This window comes from Ursus maritimus (assembly GCF_017311325.1).
Source record: "Ursus maritimus isolate PB19 chromosome X unlocalized genomic scaffold, ASM1731132v1 scaffold_X1, whole genome shotgun sequence".
Classification (NCBI taxonomy): Eukaryota; Metazoa; Chordata; class Mammalia; order Carnivora; family Ursidae; genus Ursus; species Ursus maritimus.
The window spans coordinates 83,070,874-83,087,704 of NW_024423319.1; the positions used below are offsets into that span (position 1 = coordinate 83,070,874).

At 51.6% G+C, this 16,831-nt stretch overlaps 2 protein-coding genes and 1 long non-coding RNA gene across 7 annotated transcripts; 1 reads left to right on the forward strand and 2 right to left on the reverse strand.

The window, feature by feature from the left end:
- Positions 1–302: 302 nt before the first annotated feature.
- On the reverse strand, positions 303–5,130 carry LOC103663596 (EBP cholestenol delta-isomerase). 2 transcript variants are annotated; one of them, XM_040632220.1, is made up of 6 exons: positions 4,986–5,002; positions 4,612–4,658; positions 3,725–4,043; positions 1,642–1,678; positions 1,376–1,506; positions 303–792 (listed from the first exon to the last, which is right to left on the reverse strand). In XM_040632220.1, exons 3-6 carry the CDS (start codon positions 4,023–4,025, stop codon positions 569–571), a joined length of 693 nt encoding a protein of 230 aa, XP_040488154.1. In that variant the 5' UTR covers positions 4,026–4,043; positions 4,612–4,658; positions 4,986–5,002; the 3' UTR covers positions 303–568. The 2 variants fall into 2 exon arrangements, with proteins under 2 accessions (XP_040488154.1, XP_040488150.1); XM_040632216.1 differs by lacking the exon at positions 4,612–4,658 and having other exon boundaries at positions 4,986–5,130.
- LOC121103129 lies at positions 4,667–6,002 on the forward strand. Its single transcript, XR_005835304.1, has 2 exons — positions 4,667–4,798; positions 5,420–6,002. It is a non-coding gene; the product is annotated as an uncharacterized LOC121103129 (long non-coding RNA).
- Positions 6,003–6,107: 105 nt separating this feature from the next.
- On the reverse strand, positions 6,108–16,454 carry PORCN (porcupine O-acyltransferase). 4 transcript variants are annotated; one of them, XM_040632178.1, is made up of 15 exons: positions 16,310–16,454; positions 15,481–15,653; positions 13,954–14,146; positions 13,600–13,643; positions 13,013–13,194; positions 12,802–12,932; positions 12,669–12,686; positions 11,402–11,416; positions 11,179–11,304; positions 10,915–11,015; positions 9,715–9,791; positions 9,562–9,625; positions 9,369–9,454; positions 8,404–8,514; positions 6,108–6,560 (listed from the first exon to the last, which is right to left on the reverse strand). In XM_040632178.1, the coding sequence occupies exons 2-15, from the start codon at positions 15,614–15,616 to the stop codon at positions 6,459–6,461; spliced, it is 1,386 nt and encodes a 461-aa protein (XP_040488112.1). In that variant the 5' UTR covers positions 15,617–15,653; positions 16,310–16,454; the 3' UTR covers positions 6,108–6,458. The 4 variants fall into 4 exon arrangements, with proteins under 4 accessions (XP_040488112.1, XP_040488120.1, XP_040488138.1 ...); XM_040632186.1 differs by lacking the exon at positions 11,402–11,416; XM_040632204.1 differs by lacking the exon at positions 8,404–8,514.
- Positions 16,455–16,831: the final 377 nt, after the last annotated feature.

The following is a 16,831-nucleotide window of genomic DNA, read 5'->3' on the forward strand; positions in this document are numbered from 1 at the left end:
CTCAGCCTGTCCATATTACAAAAAATGACAAAAGTGTGTTCTGGAGAGAACACCAAAAGTGTGAGTGGATGATCACTTCTTAAGAGAGATAATAGGTGTCTCATGGATCTAATTAGTCATCATGGGACTCTGTGGGGTCAGTGATAGGGGGTTTGTGAGCTTATAGATTAGAGGTCTTAAGTGATGATAATGGGGGGCCTATGGCTGAGAGAACGGTGCTCTGTGAAATGAGTGAGTGAGGGAGGGTTTGTGGGGTCAGTCATAGGGCAACTCTGGAGTTAGTAATTAAAGATCTCTCAGTGTTAGGGTCAAGATCTTTTATTTCCTGATTTTGAAAACTACCACCATCATGGCCCTTCTAGTTTCTTCTATACCTTTGTCCCAGTGGCTCCCGGCCGTAGCTCCACACAGCTTCTTTCTTGACCCTGCCTCTGGCCCTTCTGGTGCTTACCCATCAACCTGAGTTTGACAGATCAATTTGCTTTGTCACTCCAAACTGTGGGACTGGCCTCTTCTTCCTGGTGGAGGGTTCCTCATTGGCCAGTGTTCAAGCCCAGCCTACTACTTCTTAGTTCAGCTTGCTCTTGGCTTTTGTGGTTTTGGTGTCCAGCATGCTCTGGGCATGAGTGAGCTGCTTTACAGAATCAAGCACAAGGATTCCAGGCAGCACCAGCCACAGGCCGTTCATGAAGACAAAGTAAAACCAGAAGTAGAGTGGGTGGCCCAGCTCCCCATGCTGGAATCCGTCCCGGTGCTCTGTTAGGAAATAGAGCACATCCCCATAGATCTGACCTGTGGGAGGCAGAAAGGGAAGGGGAAACCCAGTGAGAAGGAAAAGCTATTCCAAGGCATTTTCTAAGTCATCATTCAAGGTCTCAGAGTTCAGGATTCCCAAATTTAGAGAGCTAAGAATTCTGAAATCATAGAGCGGAAAATTTAAGGCATTAGAAAAGTAAGAATTCTCAACTCAGGAGAGTTCTTATCTCCAGAATTTAAGGAAGCTCAAAATCCTTTAATTCAAGACCGCTCAGGATTCCAGAACGAAAGAAAGCCAGCAATGTAAGAACACAAGAGGACTGAATGTCAGATGAAGGGAGCTCAGAATCCTAATCCTGGAGGATCCAGGGGCTTCCCGCCACCTCATGTAACCTTCACAGGAGACGCTGTGATGAAGGAGAAGAAGGGGAAATGAACCTTTCCCACTTGAGAACACAGACTGAGAGGGTCATGGCTATTCCAGAAACTCAGGAGGATGCCATTCAGCCTGAATCAGCCCTCGATTGGCACAATTGAGACAGGCTCCCTGCAGGGATACCCCTGTGCCTGTGGATACCCCATCAACCCCTCCAGCACCCAGCGTGGGCCCTCTCCTCACCTACAGAGACCACGAGCTGTAAGACAAAGCGGAGGGGCTGCTGGCGGAGAAAGGCGATCACCACCCATAGGCTGAGTGGTCCCCAAAGGCAAGCTGTGATGGTCTCCATGCATATTGTGAAGTTGTCACTCCTGTGGGAGGGGGAGAAAGGATTAGGGAACAGTGGCATTACTGTGATCTACCCACAGGGCACACCATTAGTGCTCCCCAACTCACCACCACCCCGAAATCAATGTAGGTCTCCCCTGATGGAGGCAAACACTTACAGGATGTATCGGCTGTCTCCCTTGGCATACTCTTTCCCTGAAGAAGGTAAGAGACATACATAAAGAATAAAGGCAAGAAAAGGAACTCAGATGTGTGAGAGCCGAGGGCCCATGTAAGATGGCTTCATAACCTCTCCATGCCTCAGTTTCCTCATCTGAGAAATGGGGTAGCTGTCTGGATTCTAGAGTGAACATATGTATACAAGATAATGTGTGCAGACCTGACACAGAACAGTAAGTAATGCTGTGATTGTCTGATATTCAATAATTGTGGAATAAAAGAAGGTTAAGTGTAGGTGATGGGGTGAGTGAAGTAGCCAGTGAGTGACTGAGTGTGTGAGAGAGAGAGAGAGAGAGAGAGAGCGCACAAGCCAGCGAGCAAGCAAGCACAAAGATGAACAGATGAGTGAATGAAAGGATGAGCAGAGAATTAATAAGAAAGAGAGACCACTCAATATAAAAATAGGGAGGAGACAAGAAGAGGTTCTTCACGAAAGAGGATTCCAAAATGGTCAATAAACATATGAAACATGCTCAAACTTTCATGAGGTATTAAGAAAAAGCAAATTAAAACCATAATGAGATAGCACTTGCATCCACTACGACTAAAATTGAAGAAACACCTGACCATACCAAGTGTTGGCGAGGATGTGGAGGAACTAGAACTCCCATATACTGCTGGTGGGAAAATAAAATGGTGCAGCCATTTTAAAAAACAGTTTGGCAGTTTTTTATAAAGTTAAACACACATCTACCATTCTTCTCTTCCATATTTACCCAAGAGAAATGAAAGCAGATTTCCACACAGACTTGTGTCAGATCAAAGTGTTATATAAGAATAGCAGTTTTATGGGCGCCTGGGTGGCTTGGTTGGTTAAGCATTTGCCTTCGGCTCGGGTCATGATCCCGGAGTCCTGGGATCGAGTCCTGCGTCTGGCTCCCCGCTCAGTGGACAGTCTGCTTCTTTCTCCCTCTCCCCCTGCCCCTCCACCCTTCTCATGCACTCGTGCGCTCTCTCTCAAATAAATAAATAAAATCTTTGGGAAAAAAAGAATAGCAGAAAAAGAATTTATTCATGAGGCCAAAAGGAATATTATTTATAATAGCAAAAGATTGGGGGTGCCTAGGTGGCTCAGTTGGCTGAGCGTCTGCCTTCGGCTCAGGTCATGATCCCAGAGTCCCGGGATCAAGCCCTGTGTCAGGCTCCCTGCTCAGCGGGGAGTCTGCTTCTCCCTCTCCCTATGCTTGTTCTCTCTCTCTTTCTCTCTCAAATAAATAATAAAATCTTAAAAAAAAGGATCGGAGGGAAATACCCAAAAATACTGGACAAGTCAAATAATTCTATAACATCTATGCTTTGAAAGCTTTTTATGAACCGATGAGGAGTGACCACGTTGGAAAAAAGCAAAGTTCATTGGTATATATACCATATTATCATTTGTTTGCACAGAAGGGGAAAAAAAACAATGATGATGATGATGATGATGATGATAATGAACAGTTATGGCATCTACTGTCTGCCAACACTGTTCTTAAAGTCTTTTTAAAGATTTATTTATTTATTTGAGATAGAGAGAGAGAGCATGAGGGGGAGGAGCAGAGGGAATCTCAAGTGGACTCCATGCTGGGCTCAGAACGTGATACAGGGCTCGATCTCATGACCCCAAGATCATGACCTGAGCCAAAACCAAGAGTCAGACGCTTAACCGTCTGTGCCACCCAGGCGCCACTGCCAACACTGCTCTAAGTGACTTACATATACTTGGGTATTACCATTATCCCTCTTTTACAAATAGCAAACTGAGGCTTATCTGTGTAATTTTATGTAAATAAACCATGGAAAAAAACATATAAAATTATTAACATTGGTTAATAACCAGAGAAACTCGGTGGACAGAAGGTAGATTTTCACTGCACACCTCTTTAAATGGTTTTTTTGACCCATATGAATATATATCCAATAAAAAAGTTGAATAAATTTTTAAAATAAATTAATGTTAGAGTTGGTGGGTGGACAAACATCTAAGCCAATCCCTGCCCAGAAAATTCCCTCCCACAGCAAATCAAAGAACTCAGGACTCACAGAGTTGGGACAAGAAAGCTTGGTCTCCAAGTAGGTCTTCGTGGTAGAGGCTGAACCAGCCCTCAATCACCATGTGAATGAACCCACACACTGCAAACCAGCACAGGGACAGTCGCCGCCAAGTCCCCAGGGGGACGACCGCAGCACGACTTGACAACAGCCATGTGGTCACAACCAAGACCCCAGACACAGAGAAGAGGCCGGCCAGGAGATGCCAAGTGGGGAAGTCATTAGGCACAAAGTTGTCCAGCCTCAGGTGCCGAGGCCAGTACGGGTGCAAGGGGCTGGCGTTGGTGGTCATGTCTTTGTAGGCTGATGGCTGTGTGTGGATAAGGAGAAAGGAAAAAAAAGAGAAAAACGTGAGCAAATAGAAAACACAGAATGAGATCATAAAATCAAATCCAAATAATTATCACAAGAAATGTAAATGGACTAAAATTATCAGTTAATAGACTGGATTAAAAATAATCTAATTATACGCTGTTTTAAAATAATGACTGTAAGTCTGTTCCAGTCCTTCAAGAGTCCTATGATATGGAAGACACAGGAACCAGGCCAGGTTCTAGCCCTTATTGGTCACAGTCTGGTGGGCAGACACAAGAACCAGACTAGGTCCCAGCTCTCATTGGTCATGCCCTGGTAGGGGACATACAGAGGCCAGGCGTGGTCCCCGCCCTCAGGGGCCAAAGTCGGCTGGGGGAGACACAGCGACCAGGCTGGGTTCCACTGCAGGGGTCAGGGTCTAGCATTTTTCAACAGAAAGCTATTCCCTCCCTCGTAGTCCTGGAAACTGCAGGACAAAAGACAGAAAACTAATCAGAACTACAGCCCTCAGGTTCAGCGTGTGGAAAGCCAGACCCTTCCTGAAATCGCATAAGGCCACCAACCTGCGAGAGAAAGAAGAAAGCGGAAGGCAGTGCTCTTGCACGCAGTTCTAAACAGGAAAACGAGGGTCAAATACAGAGACCACCAATTAGAATTAGAGGCCTCTGGGCCAGCTGCCCAATGAGAAGGCAGATCTTCTGTCGTCCGGACAACCGCACGGTAGCAGGGGGTCTCGCGCAGGCGCGCAGGGTGAGCGGTGGGCGTGGGTGGGGGTATGTATGTTTGTGTGTGTGTGTGTGTGTGTGTGTGTGTGTGCGCGCGCGCGCGCGCGCGCGTGGGGCGGGGGGAGGAAGGATCTAGCGCCGGCGTCGAGGGCCAGCTGTTTAGCAGTTGAGAGCTAGGGGATGGAGTGGCAGGCTGGGTGGAGGACACTTACCAGCGGCGTGATCGCGGCGGCGTCGCTCACAGACTCCGGGATCTCCCTAGGCTAGCTCGCGGGCTGAGGAAAAACCTTCGTTGCGACTTACCCCTCAGGTTCCTCACCTTATGGAGCGGGCCAATGGGGGGGCTGGGAAGGCGGCCACAGTGCTGCTCCTAACCAATAGCAGCTCTCTGTGTGCCGCCGGCCCCGCCCCCATGCGTGGTGCCATTTTCGCTGTTGGTTGAGACCCAGTCAGGAGCTGCGGGAAGGCAGGGACCCGCCAAGGTTGGTGGGCGGTTTGGGGCTGCACCCCTAACGCAGCGATTGCTGGCTTCAATTTCCCTGTCCCATTGTCAGTCAGTCGTATTGGAAACCGGCTGTTTATCTTCCTTATCTGCTGTCCAGTTGGCATTGCTCTGTGTTCGCTCACCTTTGCTCTCGTTTTTTAGGCAATTAGTGAGTTCCCGGACCAGTCTTCAATCCTAATGCCCGAACCCGCAAGGAAACTAAATACGACAGGCAGATCACATCTTGCACACTGTGCGTCTGCCCTCTCCCTCGGCGCCCAGAACTCCTCAGCGGTCATCTCCACCTCTCCCGACTTAAAGTCAGAAGAACTAGTCAAAACCCAGGCTCTTCCGCCTTGCTGGCCAATTGGCACCAAGACCCTTAGTCTCCCTGTGCCAACTCTAAAGAGCCAACCCGAATTCCGTAACTCTAAGCCAGCAGGCGCCCCAGGCCGCGCAGTCAGTCAGAACCCAGACTTATCCCAGACCTTCCTATCCAATTAGAACCCACAAGCTTCAGTCCTAAGGACCAATAAGCACGAACTCTTCATCTGTCTTGCTTTCCCCCTCTCTGTCCTAGTCAGAATAACCAATCAGAAAACCAGTCAGTTTTGCAGCCAGCTAGTATCAGGTCCCCCCCTCCACATCCAACTATCCAGTCTATCCTGGCTCCACTCAAATCAAGCTGTACAGCCCTCCAGCTCTTCAGCCAACCCTGAACAATAATAAATTAACCATGAACCGATCACAACCTGCTCCCTCTTCATGATTTCCAGCTTCCAAACCTTTCTCTGTGCTGTGCCCATTCCTCACTCAATTCTATTCCCCACTGAGCAGTGAAGAAAGAGCCTTTTGTATCTTTCCTACTTTTATTTGACAATAACAAACTGTATATAAAAAGGGAGAAGGAAGGCGGGGAGGCCCTGGATCTCCCCCTCTCTGCTTCCCCAAGCATCCTCCACCCCTAGGCCCCAGTCAGGGACCACCCTCTTCCCGCCTTGTGGTGGAGTGGGGATCGACAGGCATGGAAATCGCGTTTGTGTGTGTGTGTGTGTGTGTGTGTGTGTGTGTGTAGGAGTGTTGGGGGGGGTCAAGAATGGAGAGGGGTCAGAATTAGAGATAGGGCCTTCCCTCATCCCCCATCAGAGCTGGCACCCTGAGGAGGGGTCTTGAGGGAGCTATGAGGGTCCACAGATGTGCCTCAGCCTATGAGACGATAGAAGATCCAACATCCAAAAGTGACCCAGTGACTGGCCCAGCTGAGCTCTGACCACTTGTGGACAGTGTATGCCATGCCGTAGCCCTGTGGGAGAGAAAGAGGTGACAGTCCCACTAGGCAAGAACAAAAAAAGGTCTCAGGAAAGCCCATCCTTTGTTCAAGGACATTTCTGTGACTCCATGGTAACCCCAGGTGAGGCCCCAGAGACTGGGTACATATAAAAGGCAAGCAGATTTAGGTAGTTTTTTTTTTCTCTTTCATGTTTTCTCCTTTAAAAACTATTTTTAAAAACAAAACAGGGCCATTCCATTCTCTGATCCGTACTCTCCCTAATATAGAAGGAACTGCTAGAAATCGATTTTTTGAAAAGAAAAAAACTGGCAAAGGAGGGGAGTATGCCATTCTCACGAAGGAAAAATCCCAGTGGCTCTTTATGAAAAGATACTCAGCTTCACTCATAATCTTCCTCCTCTCAAAACGGCAAACCTATCCAGGAAGTCTGAGAGGTACTCTGTTGGTAGGGCGGCAGATATGGTCACACACTGCTGGGGGAAGGCAAAAAAGTAACTTCATTGTAACTATCAAGGCTAGATCCTATAGTTTTGTCCACACCTGTGTGAATCCGCACGGCTACGAGGGTATTATTACTTGCTGCAGCACGATTTGCAGTAAGAAAGAGCTGGAAATCGCCTGGGTGTTCACTGATAAGGGACAAACGACACTGTCATACTGTTGTATCCTTGCATCGGAAAACGAATGAGGACATTCCATGTACTTATGCGGAAGATTTTCAAGAACTATTATGTGAAAACAGCTACATGCAGAACAGTATCATTCATGAGTTATTTTAGGGTAAAACCTAGAGTGGGGGAGGGAATTAAAATATACTATTGTGCTTATATTTTAGAAGGATTCTTTTAATTCATTTTAATAAAATGAATAAAAGTAATTACCTGCAAGAGGGGAGGAAGTAGACAGTAGGAGCAAGACTTTTCCCTGAACATCTTGCATACTGTTTTGTTTTTGAACCTTGTGATACATGCATTAACTATTTTTAAACGTTTTACTAAAAATAAAACAAAACCCAGATTTTGCACACTCAACCTGAATGAAGATTAAAAATTGTTTTTAATGACAAAATAGAAAATAAAAGTTTTATTTTCAATTAAAAATTAAAAAAAATTCAACTAAAAGAGAAGCAAAACCTGGATCCTGCAAGAGCCATATGAAGAAACAGTATTTTTAAAACTGTCTTTCATTTAAAAAGGAGTAAAATCTGGAATGTGCATACGCCACATGAATAAAAATAGTACATACATTTTAATGTACATTTTTAAAACAGAATCCAGAGTTTGCACATTCAACCTGAGTAAAAATACTTCTTTAATTAAGTAAGAAAGAAACCTTGCGAATTCTACCTAAACAAAAATATGGTGAAGTAATTAATTTTTTGAAAAGTAAAACCTGGGGGCGCCTGGGTGGCTCAGTCGGTTTAAGAGGCTGCCTTCAGCTCAGGTCATGATCCCGGGGTCCTGGGATTGAGCCCCCACATTGGGCTCCTTGCTCGGCAGGGAGACTGTTTCTCCCTCCCCCTCTGCCCCTCTCCCCACTCCTGTTCTCTCTCTCTCTCTCTCTCTCAAATAAGAAAATAAAATCTTTTAAAACCTGGATTTTGCACTCCTTCTCTATGAAATAAATTTTATAAGTAAAATAAACACAGTTTGCATGCTTCACCCTAATAAGAGCCCCAACAGGACGAATCAACCAGGACTCCGGGAAAGAAGGAGCGAGGAGCCCTAGCTTCGTAAGCTAGATAGACACAGGACACAAGGTCCTCAGTGCCTCGGCCTCTTCACCTTTGTTATCATGGTTCCCATGAGCAGGGAGCACATCCCTAAGTAACCTCCAGCCCAGGGCCCCACCTCACCTGCTCCTCTGTGGTGTCATCCACATCGACATCAAACAGGGAGCCCAGGTAGGCCAGATGGAAGATGGCCAGGGCCCCAAAGAGCAGGTTTAAGGCTCGCACCCCCAGGCCCTGTGGGGGACAGATGGATACGCTTGGCAGCTGTATCTACTCACTGTCCCCAGCCCCACCTGGGCAGGGGAGCCCAGGGAGATGCACAAGGCCCAGTGGGTCCCAGGAATGAGGATGTCCAGGGCACAAGGCACCCCCCAGGGTAGGAATAAGATGGTTTGGATCTTCCTACAGGAACTCAAGAGGTAGCCAAGGATGAGGGTACTTTTAGCCTGAGGGCATCCAGAGGGAGACGCGAGTTTATCAGAATCTGAGGTGGTCCAGATTTCTTATCACAAACAATGCAAAAACAAACAGAAACAAATCCCCACCATGACCTACAAGACCCACCAGTCTCCCCCCTCGCTCGCTCTGCTCAAGCCACACTGGTCTCCTTGTTCCTCAAATATTCCAGGCTCTCTCCCATCTCAGAGCTTTTACACCCGTTGTTCTCTCTTCGCCTGGAATGCTTCTCTTCCTCATCTCCGTCAGTTAAAGAACTCAAAAGTCACTTTCTTATTTAAAATTGAAACCACTAACCGCCCCCTCCCTTAAAATGCTTGTCCCATAGGGCTGGGACTTGAGTCTGTTTTGTTCATCGCTGTGTCTCCAGTGCCTAGAACAGTGCCTGATGCCAGCAGGTGCTCAATAAATGTTCACTGGGGGTGGGGGACGGGTGCCAGGTGTGTATACAGCAGGTGCTTGATAAATGTTTGTGAGAGAAATGGATGCCAGTGAATAGAAGTGAGGTTCTGGGGATGGCTCAGGCACCAGAAGAGGAAGCTGGGCACCCTGAGACAGATATAGGATGGAGACAGAAGTAACGTTTTTGAGGGGGAGTGCTGGGCATGAGGCTGCCCGGGTTGAACCCTCACCAAGCGATGCTGGTGCGAACAGTTTGGTGGGCACCGTTTCGACAAGACGCAGGCACTGAGGATCCGAGCCAGGCGCTTCCGGAGGACTGGGGTGGATGCCAGGAGGTAAGGGGGTCAGGTTAGCCTCAGGGGACAGTGTTCTAGCCCTGCCCCCACCTTCCATCCCACCTGCTGGGTTGGGCTTGGCACTCACCGTGTTCCACGTAAGTGATAAACGCCAGGGACAGCAGCACCGCAGCCAAATGGAAGCTGAAGCCCTGGAGGGCCCAGGGGGCAATGAGGTGAGTAAGGAGGAGGCCCTGCTGCCCAGCTCTCCCCACCCCACATCCCGCTCTGCCCTGCTCACGTGCAGGAGGGCACTGGCTGCATAGGTGACCAGCACGGCTGAGAAGGTCCCCAGGCGGAGAGCATTCTTGAAAACATCTGAAAGGGGAAGATGCGGGTCAAAAGTCTCCTGGGATCCCCTCTGCCCTTCCCGGCAGGCCAGAGGGCAAGGCGAGGAACCCACAGCCTGTCGCAGCCCCTAGGATAAGTTCTTTATAATGGCCCCAAACGTCCCATGTCCAGAACTTAGCTCCCAATCTTCCCTCCCAAACTGCGCCTCCCATAGTGTCCCCAAGTTCAGCCAATGTCAAGTCTACTGTTCCAGTTCCTCAGGGCAAAAACCTAGACTCACCCTTGCTCGCCCCCCCCCCATTCCCACAACCAAACTCTCAGCAAATCCTGTCAATTCCACTTTCAGAATTTATCTAGAATCTGACCTCTTTTGTCCATGTCCACTGCCACTACCGCCATAGCTCGCTTGGACTAGTGCAGTGACCTCTTCACCTTCTCCACCCTGTCTGCTCTCACAGCAGCCAGAGGGCCCTGTTACAACCCAAGTCGGCCCTCAGCCCTCCTCTGCTCACTCCCGTGCTGTGGCTCCATTTCTCAGAGAAAAAGCCCAAGTCCTCCCTGTGGCCAGTGAAGCCTTCCAGGCCCCTGTCACCTCTCTGCCCTCACCTCCTGCCACTGGTCCCCTTGCTCAATCTGCTCCCACTGCACCAGTCTCCTCCCTGTTCCTCAGCCGTGCCCAGTATGCTGCCTCAGGGCCTTTGCACCGGCTGTTCCTGCCATCTGTTACACTCCCCCCCACATTGGCATTGCTTGTTCTTTCACCTTGCTCAGGTCTTTGCTCAAATGCCATCTCTTCAGTGGGACTTGCTCTGGCTAATTTATTTAAAATTGCAACACTCCTCCCCCCACTCCTGCGAACACTTCCAGATCATCTTTACCTGCTTCATTTTTTAACCATAGCACCTGTCACCACTTGAACTATTATGTATTTTCTTCCTCTTACTGTCTGCTCTCCCCGCAAAAATGCCAGCTCTACGGGGGCCAGGGACTTTGTTTTTTGTTGTTGTTGTTTTGTTTTGTTTTTCTGGTCCCTGCAGTATCTTCAGTGCCTAGTACACAATAGGTTCTCAGTAAATGTTTGTTATGTGAATGGGAAAGGGCCTGGGTTGAGGACTCCCAACTCTCTTGAAGTGGTCACTTGGTGACTCACAGTTATTTAGCCAATAAGACATGGGTAGGTTCCAGCTCGTGACAACTTCCACCATGGACCGGGGCAACTCCACGTTCAGTGGCTTGGATACCGTCAGGTCCCTGTAGGCAAAAGAGACCTGCAAATTCATTTGGGGTCTCAACCCATCCATCTAACCTCCATACTTTTGTCTTGGCTGTTCCCTCCCCTGGGACTCCCTCCCCCCTCCCTGCAGCTCCTCTAGGCAGCACCCCGTGGGAGGGGGGGCCCCCCAGCCCTCCCCACCATTCCAGGTGATCCTTCTCCTCGGTGAAGCCGGCCCCTGCCAACGTGGCCGTGGCCTCGGACAGAAAGCCCACAAAATAGTTGCTGAAGTGGAAGGAGACAGCACTCTCGTAGGCTCGCAGCCACCTGGGGAGAAAGCAGCGGGGGAGAGAGGGATCACTCCTAGGCCCCGGCATGACACCCCGCCATGTGTCGCATCCCCAGCCCCACTCTGCAGACTCACCTTACCATGGTGCCCCTAGGGCCCCCAGGGGTCAGGAGGGCAGCAGAGAAGAAAGGAAAGAGAGTCAGAGAGGACCTGGAGGCTGGCCGGAGTTGTTTGTAGACAAGACAAGACAGAAACATGGCGGCAAAAGAGTCACACGCATACGTACACCGTCAGTTAATTTCACGCACCTCAAACAGAAGTGTGAGCTGCCCTACAGTATGACACAGTCCTAGAGCCTCACGTGGCCAGACATCCAGATGCAGCCACTGTCAGAGGCCCGACCTCACCATGCCACACACTGACACAGACATGTGGCCAGACACAAACACTATCAGACTCCCAGCCCCACAGCTCTCCAGTCTGATCCAGTGACTGTGAGATACGCCAGGGTCCTTTACTTAGGCACGGACACCACCAAGCACCCTGCTTTGCACACGTACACCATACTACACCCAACCCAGTCATCCTGTCAGCTGTACAATCAGACATGGTGGAAAACAGACCGCGTCCAGGAAAATGTGTAGGTTCTGGAATCAGGCCTGCGCATACTGCCCTGCTGCTTAGCTGGGTGACACTGGGCAAGTCACTCCACCCTTTGGGGAGCCTCACTCAGCATCAGACACCATCAGCGGCCAGTGAGTGGGGTACTGGGTCATATGAACAGCTGGATGAAATCCTACAGTCACACCAAGAGGTGGCTGGTCGGTCCCACAGACAGGCACAGACACATGGTCGGGCATGAGCCCTCAGCCAGACAACACCAGGCAGCTAGAGAAGGCAGGCTCACAGGTGGAATCCATCACAGACAGGCACACAACAGGCTACGTATGGTCAGACCCATTCCCAGCCAGAGTCACAGACGACCCAGCTTTATCTTATCCAGCGACAGGCACACATCCCATCCTTGACAACGGCACAGCGAGACAGCCAGAACACCAGTCCCACAAGGACGGTGAGTGGCTGACAGGCAAACGACCCACATACACCCCTAGGCAGCGTCACAGGCAGGTCAGCATCACCCACCAGTACACGCTTGTCACTCCTCATTGTCGTCACGTAACTTGTTCCTAACAGAGGACCAGATGGATAGCCAGGCACAGTGTCAGTCGTACGGAGTCACAGAGCCAATCGTGGTCAGACAACAGCCATAGACACTCAGTCTCTGTCTAGTCATGGGACAGATGGTCAGACAGCCTCGGACTTACAGAACAAACCGGCTACAGACTGCGCCCCCCCCACCCCCAGTCAGCCCCACTCGCCCTTAGCACCTGCCGTCATTTACCTGGCTTTGCGTTTCTTGCTGTAGTAACAGAAGACAGATAGAGGAATTAAGAGACAGGCTCAGAGCTGGGGAGACCCCAGGTCCCTACCCAACCCCCTCACTGTTGGGCAGAGGCCTCAAAGGCTGTGCTCACTTGCGAAGGAGGCGGTCACCATCAAGGGGGATGAAGTATGGGAAGAGGTAGGGGCCCACACAGGTGGAGAGCACAAGGCACAGCAGGGCCAGCGCCAGGCTCCGGGCTACCTTCTGCAGCCATCGGCGGCTCTGTGGGGATCAAGGCTCCATGAACACTGCCCCACGGTGGCTCCCACAGTCCCTGCCCACCTGTCCACCCAGGACCTCACCAGCGGGCGGCCTTGGACAGCCTGGAGGTAGCTGTGGAAGGATATCCAGGGCCCAAAGACGATGGTGCCCACGAAGTAGAGGTAGCCCATGAACTCCATGGGCGAGGGCACTGCACCCACCTCGCCCCGGTCCAGGTCGAAGCCCAGAGACACCGCCTTCATGGCCACGATCATCTGGGCCCCTATGTGTGGTGCCCATGGTCAAGTGGACAGGCAAAGAGCAGGTCCGCATGGGGGAATGGGGAGCACCGGGTGAGAGGTGGTAGGAAAAGAGGAGGTCAAGTGTGGACAGGTGGGCACAGTGTCAGACAGGCAGGTGAGCAGGCGGGCCCAGGACCAGCAGACGCCCTGACTCAAGTGTCAGGCGCGTGCGTACATGAGCTAGGACAGACAGATGGATGGGGCGGGGTGGGGGGGGAGGCATGGGAGAGAGAGACACAGATGTAAGGGGAGTCTGAGGCCCGCGTGTCCGCTGGGGCGGGCGGATGAGGGAGAAAAGCGGGGAAGGACAGCCAGGGTTGGGGGAATTAGGAGCTGTGGAGCGGGGCAGGATGGCCGGGGCGGGCGACAGGGCCGGGGCTGCCTACCTCGCATCTTGTGCCACGTCACCGTGTCCACCATGTGCATTTCACTACGGAAAAAAGGTGGTCTTGGCTCCATGACTCCCACGGTCTCAGAGACCACCAAGTGGGGGAAACCAAGGTAAGGTGAAGGTTATACCCCCCCACACACCCCTGTCCTGCACCATCTCCCGGAGGAATCATTCTCCAGGACTCCCTCCTCCAGGGGGAGCCCAAGGCCAGCCTGTCCCCGTACAGCCTTCAGAAAGCACCAGTGTCCCCGATCCCCCTCCTCCGGGAATCCCGTCTGCCCTCCTTGTTCCCGGACAGCCTCCCGAGGAGTGGCCTGGGTGGTGCGGGAAGGAGGACTCACACCCATACCCCATGAGTAGGTAGATGAGGATGGTGACCGAGAGGAAGACGCCGCGATGGGAGGAGTGTCGGCAGAGGAAGAGCACGAGGTAGCACAGGAGGCTGAGCAGCACGACCCAAACCATGTGCAGCTGGAAGAAGTGGTAGAGGCTGAAGAACCCACCTGCCACGGTGCTCGCATGCTTCAGGTAGGATGGCAACCCTGAGGGGAGACAGACAGAGAGAGAGAGGACAAGAAAGGGAAGTTGGCTGGGCTGGGAGGAAGGGAGGGCAACTGGGCAGAGGGCAGAACAGAGGTTGGAATGTGGTGAGACTGCAGCGGAGGGGGGGCTGGGGGGGTCCCGAAGCGGGTGTTGGGGAGCCGGAAAGGTGGCAGGGCCTGGGTTTAAAGAAAAGAAACAACTATAAAAGACATTTTTGGGAACCCTGGGGGAAGTGCGAATATCAACTTATGTTGGATAATTATTACTGCCCCCAGATTAAATTTCTTGAGGGGTGAGGTTGGAGGGCGTGCTTGTTGGGGAAAGATGTCCTTGTTCTTGGGAGGGAGGGCTCACACTGAAGGGTTTGGGGTGAAGTGTCAGCACGTTCTTCACAGGATTCAGGAAGATGATAGGTGGGTAGGTAGACAGATAGATAGAGCTAACGTGTCAAGATGTTGACAGTTGGAGAATCTGGTAATGCATATACAGGTGCTCATAACATTATTCTTTCAGCTTAACTTTTCGGTAACTTCGAAATATCTCAAAATGATGAACCTGGGGAAAAAACATCCATTTAAAATAAAAGAAAAAAAGGGGGAGCGCCTGGCTGGCTCAGTTCGTGGAGAGTGCAACTCTTGATCTTGGGTCGTGAGTGCGAGCCCCACGTTGGGTGTAGAGATTACTAAAAAAAATACTTAAGTAAACTTAAAAAAAAAAGAAAAGAAGAGAAAAAGAAAGCATAGAACCTTTGAATCTCAGATTTCCAAAATTCTCAGCATCCTATAGGAAATTTGGGAACTTTTAATCTTATCATTTGGATATAGGCTGGCCACGACTGTGGAAACATTCCAGAATCCTACAATCCAGAAATCTCATCATGCTCTGATTCTCGAAATCCAGAATGCCAGCATTTTGGAAGGCTAAAATGTGAGAATTTCAATTTGTCAGAATGCCCAAATCCTGTAACGCGGTACTTTGGGATTCCATAGCTGACATCAGCATTCCAGAATCTTGTAACCTTGGGATGGAGACATTTCAGGATCCGAAGGTCCAAGAAACTCAGCTTTCTAGAATCCCAGAACTCAGGCATACTGAAAGACATGGCTTGCCATGGCAGGACGTGGCTTGGTGTGGTGTGGCATGGGGTGGCTGGGCACAGCGGGACGTGGTGTAATGGAATGGTCCCTGGGCTGGTGAGATGTGGTGGGCTAGACACATTGGCGTCTGGCTTGGCATGGCAAGATGTAGCAGGATAAAATGCGGCTCGGGATGGGTGAATACGGTATGTGTGGTATGGCCTCGAGGGGTGGCACCTGGCGGGGCAAACACTTACCAAGCCTCCAGAGGAGGCGGCAGGCGAGGCAGATGGCAAGGAGCAGCCAGATCTGGTCAAGGCCCTGCTGGGCAGTAGGCAGGAGACAGCCCTGCAGCAGTTGCTGGAAAAATTCCTGGCGGCTGAAGGTGGCCATTGCGGACCCCCACGGATGGAAGGACAGATGGAGAGACCTGTCAAAGTAAGGAGAGAGGGAGCCAGGATGTCCACGGGGCAGACCGTGCTCAAGGGATAGACTCGAACACTCAGATTTCAGTTTGGGGCTGTCCGTGTGGAGACACGGTCCTGAGGGGCTGGGGAAGGGTGTGAATGTCAGGTACATCAGACTGAGCCACCAACTGTGTGTGTGAATGGGCGTCCTGGGTGTACACACACAGCCCATGACCTGTGGAGAATGAAGGACCCGTGTCTCTTGTATGCTGTGAACAGTCCGGGTCCGATGTAATTGAACAGTGCATATTCTAGGCCCACATATCAAATGGGGGGGCCCCCCTGGTTTCCAAGGTAGAGTCACTCTGTGTGGAGGGCAAAGAGGGAGATCCTGTGACACTTGGGGGCCGTGTGCATCTCTTCTTCTACGGATGTGGGGGGTGTCCTGTATCCCCCGCGCGCCCCATCTCACCCCCACCTGGCCTCTTGCAGCCGCCAACAAAGCTCTGTCCAGGCTCGGGAGCTGCAGGGAGGTGAAGTTGGCAGTAGGGGATGTAGCAATTGGAGCAGAGGGAAAGGTGATGGAGAGGGGGCCCCAGGACACGCGCTGCAGCCCCGCGCGGGGAGGCCGGCTCAGGATGGGAGCCGGGCAGCCGCACGCGCACCGCTGCCGACTTACCTGGCAGGAAGGAAGCCGCGGTCCTGGGGGCCGGGGACGCACCGCCGCCGCCACCGTCGCCGCCTCCTCCGGGCAGCCTCCCCCGCAGGCCGCAAGGCCGGGACCAGCTGCGGCTCCCTGGGCGGCGCGGAGAGCGGGCCCTTTAAATCCCGGGGAGGCCCGGCCGGGCAGCTCGGCCAATGGGAGGGCAGGAGAGGGGCGGGGACGGAGGAGGAGGGGGAGCCGGAGAGGCGAGGGAAGGAGGAGCGGGAGGTTGAGAGGAGCGGGGCGCGGGAGGACGTCGGCGCGCGGAACGTTCGCGCTCGCACCTATCCGGCTTCTTGGGGGCTGTTCCAGCCCCTTGAGGATTCGCGTCGGGAGGTCTTCTGGCGGCCCGGGAACAAACTTGGCAATCGTCAAATTCCTACTCCTTGAAGAAGCTGAGACGGGAGAGACGGGGAAGGGAGAAGGAAAGCCCGCTCCCGCGACAGGGCCAGACTGCCCACCCGCGCAAGTCTTCTGGCCACTTTTGTCCCCCCCCCC

Coding starts and splice junctions, on each gene's coding strand:
- PORCN (XM_040632178.1), bottom strand. CDS start 15,616: ATGGCCACCTTCAGCCGCCAGGAATTTTTCCAGCAACTGCTGCAGGGC. Junction 9,626..9,714: donor CAGCCAGTGCCCTCCTGCAC/GTGAGCAGGGCA, acceptor TGGGCCCTCCAG/GGCTTCAGCTTCCATTTGGC. Junction 8,515..9,368: donor GTTCGCACCAGCATCGCTTG/GTGAGGGTTCAA, acceptor TGTCCCCCACAG/GGCCTGGGGGTGCGAGCCTT.
- LOC103663596 (XM_040632216.1), bottom strand. CDS start 4,025: ATGACCACCAACGCCAGCCCCTTGCACCCGTACTGGCCTCGGCACCTG. Junction 1,679..3,724: donor AGCTTTCTTGTCCCAACTCT/GTGAGTCCTGAG, acceptor TACCTTCTTCAG/GGAAAGAGTATGCCAAGGGA. Junction 793..1,375: donor ACAGCTCGTGGTCTCTGTAG/GTGAGGAGAGGG, acceptor TGCCTCCCACAG/GTCAGATCTATGGGGATGTG.